This window comes from Quercus lobata, chromosome 10 (assembly GCF_001633185.2).
Source record: "Quercus lobata isolate SW786 chromosome 10, ValleyOak3.0 Primary Assembly, whole genome shotgun sequence".
NCBI lineage: Eukaryota > Viridiplantae > Streptophyta > Magnoliopsida > Fagales > Fagaceae > Quercus > Quercus lobata.
Window position 1 is genome coordinate 37,404,606 of NC_044913.1, and position 9,069 is coordinate 37,413,674.

Below are 9,069 nucleotides of genomic sequence, written 5' to 3' on the forward strand. Positions count from 1 at the left end.
AGGGCTTGTGTCAATGGTTTGCCCACCTATGATAATATAAGCAAAAGAGGGATCAATTGTAGTATTGCATGCCCCATTTGTGGTTTGGAACCTGAGGATATAAATCATGCTCTCCTCTATTGTGAGACGGCCTCTCTAGTATGGAGCTTATGGCCAGATTATCCTAGACCTCCTCAAGGTCACCATTGGTCATTCTTAGACATGGCCTTGCATTTAAACCATTCTAATGCCTCACAAGCCCTGGACTTGTTTTTTGTACTATCATGGGCCATTTGGTGTAACAGAAACAAATTAGTGCACAACGATTCTCCACTTTCGCCACCTCAGGTTTGGACTTTGGCAAACAGTTCCTTAGTGGACTTCAAAAATGCTGCTGCTTCCTTAGACATCCTTCCCCCAAGGCATTCCCAAAATAGATGGGAGGCTCCTCCTCAGGGTGTTTTCAAAGTTAATGTTGATGGGGCTACATCTAACCAAGGAAGAAATTCCAGCATTGGAGTGATCATTAGGGATTGCTTTGGTCATGTTGTAGCAGCTCTTAGTAAATACATTCCAGGTCGGTTTGTTGTTGACCAAGTGGAAGCTTTAGCTATGGAGCACGTCATTTTACTTGCTCGGGAGTTGCATTTGCCTCGGGTCATTTTGGAGAGTGATGCCCTCACTGTGATCCAAGCCTTGAATGATATCTCTACCGGAAGTGAGTTAAGCCATATATTACAAGGAATTCAGCTTGTGTGTGATTCCTTTGAGTTTTGCATTTTTAAGCATGTAAGTAGAGACTTTAATGTAGTTGCACATGAGTTGGCTCAGCTGTCTCGGAGTGAGGAATCTACTCGCTTGTGGAATGGAGTTCCTCCCCCTATTGTTTCTATGCTTGTCCATAGCGACTCTTTGTATCTGGCCTAGGGGCCTTTTGTTTTTATGATATATAACTTCCTTTTCAAAAAAAAAAAAAAAGAGATTTAAAAAATAATAATAATAATTAAGCGTAAAATGAAGATTGCACTTACAGTAACAGTGGTGTTGGATGGATAGATGCACGAGACAAAGCCTTAGAGGCTTCCCATTCGAAAATTCTATCATATTCTATTTTACCATCTCAAAAAGCTACTTTATCAATTATACCATACCATTTTACAATACACCCAACATCCTAACTTTTATTTTATCATACAAAACATTAAAATAATATATCCATACAATAAAATAATATATCCCAAAACCATATCTATTATCTCCCATCTCTCTCCTCTCTCTAATTTTTGTCTCTCTTTCACTACAACAACCTACTACCTGCTGTCACCACCTACTGCCACCACCTCCACCATGAACAAACCCAAAAGGGCTACTGAAACTCAAACAAACCACCCTTGCCTCACAACCCATCACCCACCACCGCCAAAACAAAACCCACAAATGACCAACAAAACCCAGCAAAAACAAACCCACACCAATCCAATAATATCACCACAATCGGAACTAAATAAAACCCACAAATGAAGAACAAAACCTAGCAAAATCGAACCCACACCAATCCAACAATATCATTGAAATCAGCACCAAACAAAACCCACAAATGACGAACAAATCGAAACCACAAATTGAAACAACAATATCACCACAAATCGGAACCCACGCTGATCGCTGATCCACTTCAACCGCCACCAACCCACAAAAACCACAACCATCGAACCAAGAAATGAAGAAACCCAGCCACCCACACCACCAAAAATGAAACCCATCCATTGATCCATGAAACCCATACCACCAAAAATGAAACCCACACCACGGAAGATGAAACCCACACCATGGAAGATGAAGCCCAGCCGCTGATCCATAAGTCCCACGTCACATCTCCACCATGGAGGCTTGATTCAAGGGAAGATAGAGAGGAAAAAAAGGGAAGCAAAAAGAGGTGAGAGAGAAAGAAAGGGAAGAAAGACTAGATAGGAGTGAGGAAGACGAAGAGGGAGATGAAAAGGGAGGAGAGAGTCTGAAGTGGAGAGGAGATGAGACAATGAAGAGAGAAAGAGGCAGATATTTGTTTAGTAGGGAGTAAAAAAATATTATTTAGGTTTACAATTGTGCTATAGTATCGTCTTACATTTAGGACAGTACTGTAACATAATTGCAAGATTTTGCAAGACTAGATGGTGGAGATTTTTGAGAGACAAATGCTAAATAGAGGCAACATATGGCATTCACCATTCCCATTGTGAATGCTCTTAAAGGCTCAATTGAAATTCTCCTAGTATAGTAGAATGGAGGATAGCTTTTTGTGTATAACCTTCACAATTGAGTGTAATAGGCTATAGCCTATGCCTACACGTAAACCTTAGGTTTTGGCAACTTTTGGCAGCTTTATTGTTAACACTTATCAGTTTATCAATATACTCATAGGATATATTCAGATATTAGTCTATTTAATCTGTTAAGGGATTGAGATTAGTCCGGCGACTTGAGCTAATTATCATTTTATCACTTACCTTTATAGCTTTTATCCTTTACTTTAGTTTTTTAATTATTTTTTATGTCAGTGTTTCAGTCTACGTTTCTTACGTAGTCTGTATATCACAGCAACTAAACTCCTCATTTCAATAAAACGCATTATTTACTGTAACTTTGGAATGAAAACGTTAAACGGAAGTCATTTTTTTTGTCATGTATGCACGCGAATGTTTCGTGTAATATACACGTAAAAACTAACTAGGGGTAGTATAAATTATTTTAATGAGTGGTATATTCTATATATATATATATATATATATATATAAAACCGAAACCTTTGAACCTCCCACAATTTTCCACGTCTGCACAATATTAAAAAAAAAAAAACATAAACACAAAAAGAAAAACTTTTTTGAAACCAAAAAAAAAAAAAAAAAAATCTTTTCCAAAACCGATAAATGCGAAACAAAAAAAAAAAAAAAACATAAACGCACAAAAAATCTCTTCCAAAACCCGATAAATGCAAAACCAGCCTTCTTCTTCCTCCAAAACGCAGACCCATGCTCTGTCGTTCCTCTCTCTTCTCTATTTCTCTACCCTCTCCTTCCCCAAAACCCAACACTAAAATAAATCTCGCCAAGAAGCCATCCCCACACTGTCAAGTCCGAAATTGAAAGAAGGCATAACCGATCTTTCCATGGTGCTACTCACAAGGACCGATCTCCACCTTTGAGCGCTGACGATAGCCATCAAAACTGGCCCATTATACTCCGACTGAATTTATTCAGCCCATTGTATATTTCAATTATGTCGGTCGGCAAAGGTAACCGAAATTGATTTGGAATTCATAACCCTATATTATATTATGATTAGGAATCCATAACCCTAACCAAATTTGATTAGGAATCCGTAACCCTATATTATATTATAAATAATATTTTTTTAGGGATTATTTGTTACAATGCAACTCACGGCTGAAAATTTGTATTTTTCATTCTCTCTTCTGAAATTTTTTTGCTCGCTTTATAATTTTGAATTTTTATTGCTCTCATTATAATTCTGATTTTCTATTCAGTTTTTTTGGATTTAATTTTGTGAATTTTTATCTGGGTTCATGTGGCTACCACTTAAAAACTTGATTTTAGTGTATAGTTTGTGGATTTAAATTCGAAATTCATAAGGAATTTTAAATTCTAATTCTTTGAGATTGTGTATTTGAAATTTTTTTTTATGATTCATATGTTAGATATTGGGTCTGGAAAAATTATATCTCCTTGTTATGACCATGATGCACCTAGCTGGCTAAGCTATTTCATTTTAGCTGACCATTGGACAATGTAGAATAAATTCATATTTCTCATGCCTGTTTCAATTCTTATGGTCCATGAATGCAATAATTGTTATGGAATACCAATAACAGTTTACCATTATGTCGAGGCATCTTATGTGTGCAATAAAAGTAAGTAACACTATCAAGGAAAAGGCCTTTCTAGTACTCACACCCTGAGATGAATAGTCCCTTATGGAAAACAACGCAGTAGGATCAAAGACCATAAAAGGTAAGATTTAAGCTCAGAATAAAAACCTGGCATGCCTCTGGTAGAACTTGGAAGTCTTCTTGAAGACAAAACTGCAATTCATATCACCAAAAATTTATGATTCATATGTTAGATATTGTGATTGGTATTGATGGTGAGATGGGTTTATATAGTAGAAAACAACATTTAGATAGTTTTGGTAATAGTTGATAGTATTGTACAAATGTTTTTTTTTTTTTTTTTTGGTTGCACTATTGTAACAATGATTTACCATATTGATTATTAGTCTCTAGACTTGTGTCATTTTGGAGCTTTAGGGGCCTCTGTTGGGCTGCTATTGCTGTGGACTAGAAGAGTAGTAGAAAAATTTGATGGGGCTGTGGGAAATTATTTAGTTTATGTAAGTTTAGATGTGTGGATGATCAATACAAGTCAATGTTTCAAATGCCTATTGAAGGGGAAGAATGTTAAGATGACGGATCAAAGTAAATAGATGACAGGTCCACTTGGATGAGCCTGACGGATCAGGATAGGTGGGCTGGAAGTAGACGAATACAATATGGACGGACCAATGGGCCACGTAGCACTAATTTGGTCATTATGTGGTCTCCAAGGAATCTTAAATGGAAATGACTTGTGTCTCACGATAAACCCTAGTCCATAGAATTCCAATGCGAATAGGATTCTAATACGAAGAAGATTCTGGAAAATATGCCCATTAATGAGTATCTTCCCTATATGGAAAAGACTTGCTGCGTAAGCATAGGAGTTTGGTTCTACACTACTATAAAAGCCTCAAAACTCTCACAAACCAAGGTACGCATAATTTACCCCTCTCTAGCACTCTAGAGTTGTGAGAATAGTTCTAACTTGACCTTTGGAGGGTATTTGGCTGGCACCACATCGGTGCTCTCTATTAGGTCCTCTCTTTTTGTTGTGTAGGTCTTGCTTCGAGTGTGCGAGGACTGGGTGGCTCACTGGTGATTTTTCGGCATTATTAATTGGTGCCATCTGTGGGAAAGACTGCGACTTGTAAACCATACAAATGCTACCTGGACGAAAAGTTGCATGATACTTACTCGCTCGATGGCAACCACCAACAACGTTTAGGGAGACGAGCCACGACCTACTGCCCTGGAGAGACAGGTCCAAACCTTTATAGCGGTAGTGGAACGCCTCACTAGACAAAACCAAACCCTAGAGGAACAGTTGCGACAGAAGAGCGCAGCAATGGGAAACCAAGAGGAAGATCAAGAAGGTAATAGTGCTAATCGAAGGAACTAGGAGGGGCCGGAGGGTAGTAAACGCCCCGAATAGACCGGATAGACAGGACATAAGTCGTCCATTCGTTGCTAATACGGCCCCGCCCCACATCGTCGAGGAGATGCAGATGATGAAAGAATGGATGGAGTGCATGATGAGTGCGCTCAAGGGAAGAGTTTCCAATGATCTCAACGATCTGGTCCACCAAACGGATTCACCATTCACCATATCCGTCAACTCTTTCCCCCTTCCTCCAAAGTTTCGTATGCCACAAGTGGAAAATTACGATGGAAAAAGGACCCGCTGGATCACTTAGAGTCTTTCAAGACCCTGATGCACCTTCATGTGCAAGGCCTTCCCCACCACGTTGAAAGTGCCCGCAAGGATATGGTTCAGTAGGCTGACGCCCAACTCCATTAGTTCCTTCAAGGAGTTGAGTGCCCAATTCGCATCGCACTTCATCAGGGGACACAGGTATAAGAAATCTACTGCATGCCTGATGAATATTAAGCAGCGGGAGGATGAGACGTTGAGGTCTTACATAACCCGTTTTAATAAGGAAGCACTCTCGATCGACGAAGCTGACGATAAGATCCTCGTAGTAGCCTTCATGAACGGATTGCGAAAGGGTAAATTCTTATTCTCCTTATACAAAAATGACCTGAAAACCATGTCAAATGTGCTTTATAGGGCCACTAAGTACATGAATGCTGAAGATGCGCTGCATGCACGTGAAGAAAAACCCAAGAAGAAAGAGAGGCAGGAGGAAGCCCGGCAGGATAGGGGTAGGAAGATGGCTAGAACAGGAGAAAAAAGAGATGATCAGCAATCCAGGCCCCCGACGGGGAGGTTTACAAATTTCACCCCCCTGAATACCCCGATTGATCAAGTCCTGATGTAGATCAAAGATGAAGGAACCTTAACTTTCCTCGGTAAGTTGAAGGGCGATCCCAACAAGAGGCCCAGGGATAAATATTGCCATTTCCACTAAGACCACAACCACAATACGTCTGATTGCTATGACTTGAAGCAACAGATAGAAGCCCTCATTAGACAAGGAAAATTGCAAAAGTTCGTTGGCAAAGAAGGAATATAACAAAACCAAGGAGCACTAACCTAAAGAGAAGACGAGCGACCCAAGCCACCCATGAGAGATATAAGGATGATCACAGGGGGCAGCGCTTCTAGTTCCTCTAAGAAGGACGTAAGGCATACCTACGGATGGTTCAAAACATTCAGTTAACGGGGTATGCCCCGAAGATGGCACGGGTTGACAATCCCGGTTCATAGAGAAAGATGTCCGACGTCTTTACCACCCACATGATGATGCACTCGTAGTCAGTATACGGGTAGGAGATTACAATACCTACAGGGTGCTGGTAGATAACAGAAGCTCCGCAGATATTTTGTACTATCCGGCTTTTCAGCAAATGAGAGTAGAAAAGGAACGATTGATCCTAGTAAATGCACCGCTCGTAGATTTTGGAGGAACAAGGGTGTACCCACTAGGTGCGGTCACCCTACCGGTAACAGTCGGAGATTACCCTCAGTAGATCATGAAGGACGTGACCTTCCTAGTCGTTGATTGCTCATCCGCATACAATGCCATACTGGCGCGTCCTACTTTGAATTCATGGAAGGCTGTGACATCAACCTACCATCTAATGATCAAATTCCCCATTGAGTATGGGGTAGAAGAAGTGAGAGGCGATCAGGTAGCAACGTGTGAATGCTACATTGCGATGTTGGAAATGGATGACCACCAATAAACCATGTGGATAGAGGAACAATGGGCAGTAGAGCCTGTGGAAGAACTAGAGGAAGTAACCTTTGACGACTCTAAACCTGAGCAGATGACTAGAGTGGGCACGTTGGCTAGACAGTCGATTCAAAACGAGCTCATGACGTTTCTAAAGGAGAATTAGGACGTATTCGCTTGGAGTCACGAGGACATGCTAGGGATTGATGCTTCAATCATAGTTCACAGATTGAATGTGTCACCCTCATCCTCTCTCATCCGACAAAAGAAGGGCGTGTTCGCTCAAGAGCGAGACAGAGTAATAGCGGAGGAAGTTCGGAAATTGTTAGAAGCAGATTTCATTCGAGAAGTATACTACCTGGACTGGTTGGCAAATGTAGTTATGGTCAAAAAGGCCAATGGAAAGTGGAGGATGTGTGTAGACGACCTTAATAGAGCCTGCCCAAAGGACAGTTACCCACTTCCACGAATAGATACCTTGGTAGACTCGACCACAAGACATCAGCTGCCGAGCTTCATGGATGCGGTCTCTAGATACAACTAGATCAAACTGGATGAGGCTGACCAAGAAAAGACTTCCTTTGTTACAAGTCAAGGACTCTTCTGCTACAAAGTGATGCCATTCGGGCTCAAGAACGCCGAGGCGACATATCAAAGATTAATGAATAAGATGTTCGCATAATAGATAGGGAGCAATGTTGAAGTTTATGTAGATGACATGCTGGTGAAAAGCCTGTAAGAAGACGAACACATGAGCGATCTCCAAGAGACCTTCAACACCCTTCAGGCATACAACATGAAGTTAAGCCCAAGCAAATGTGTGTTCGGTGTGACAGTAGGAAAATTCTTGGGATTCATGGTATCCCAAAGAGGTATCGAAGTCAACTCAGAAAAAGTACGAGCTATAATGGACTTAGCCCCACCGAAGACGGTCAAAGAGGTGCAGAGCCTGAATGACAAGATAGCGGCATTGAATAGGTTCGTCTCAAGGACGACAGATAAATGCCTACCCTTCTTCCACGTGTTGAAGAGATCTTTTGAATGGACAGACGAATGCTAGTAGGCATTTGAGAATCTTAAGTTGTATCTCTCGACCCCTCCCTTACTCAATCTATCCAAACCAGGAGATGAGCTCTATCTGTATTTAGCCGTCTCGCAAGCAGCGGTCAGCGCAGCTTTGATAAGGGAAGAGGACGGGTTGCAGAAACTCGTTTACTTTACAAGCCGAGGGTTTCGAGGAGCAGAAGAAAGGTATCCTCAAATGGAAAAGCTGGCATTCACGTTGGTGACCGCAGCACGGAAACTCAAGCCGTATTTCCAAGCCCATACTATTGTTGTCTTGATAGATAAGCCTTTGAGAAGAGCCATAAGTAGCCTCGAAGCTGCAGGACGGATGGCATTGTGGGTAGTCGAGCTGAGCGAATTCGATATACGATACCGTCCACGTACTGCTATAAAGGGGCAAGTGGTAGCTGACTTCATCGCCGAGTTCACGCTCACAGAAGGCGGGGGCAGAAGTAGTTCCATAATGGAGCATCCATACAGACGGATCTTCAAATAGGGAAGCTGGAGGAGAACGTGTGGTACTCCGCATCATGGAAGGAGATAAGATTAAGTGCATGATCCGCCTGGACTTTCCTACGACTAACAATAAAGCAGAATACGAAGCTTTAGTGGCAAGATTGGACCTTGCAAAAGCAGTAGGAGTTGAGAACATGGTTGTATACTGCGATTCCCAAGTCATCACCAGTCAGGTTAACGGTGACTATGAATGCAAGAACGAAAGAATGAAGAAGTACCTCAAAGAGGTGAGGGGTCGAATCAACGATCTATAAATCAAATTTGTCCAAATCCCAAGGGAGGAGAACGAATGCTCCGACCGCTTAGCAAAGGCCGTCTTAGCAGAATACATGCTCGTCCCCGATCAGGTACTATCCTTTGTACAATTTTTCTTCACTCCTAGATGAAGTAATGAGTATGCAAGAGATAGGTAACGAGAACAACTGGACCACGCCTTTAGTCTCCTACCTAAGGGACGGCATGCTACCGGCTAGGAAGGAC

At 41.5% G+C, this 9,069-nt stretch overlaps 1 protein-coding gene across 1 annotated transcript; it reads left to right on the forward strand.

Annotated features, from left to right (window-relative positions):
• The first annotated feature begins 5,592 nt into the window (after positions 1 to 5,592).
• On the forward strand, positions 5,593 to 6,150 carry LOC115964699. The gene has a single exon (XM_031083959.1). It carries the CDS (start codon positions 5,593 to 5,595, stop codon positions 6,148 to 6,150), a length of 558 nt encoding a protein of 185 aa, XP_030939819.1.
• The last annotated feature ends 2,919 nt before the right edge of the window (positions 6,151 to 9,069 follow it).

Coding starts and splice junctions, on each gene's coding strand:
- LOC115964699 (XM_031083959.1), top strand. CDS start 5,593: ATGTGCAAGGCCTTCCCCACCACGTTGAAAGTGCCCGCAAGGATATGG.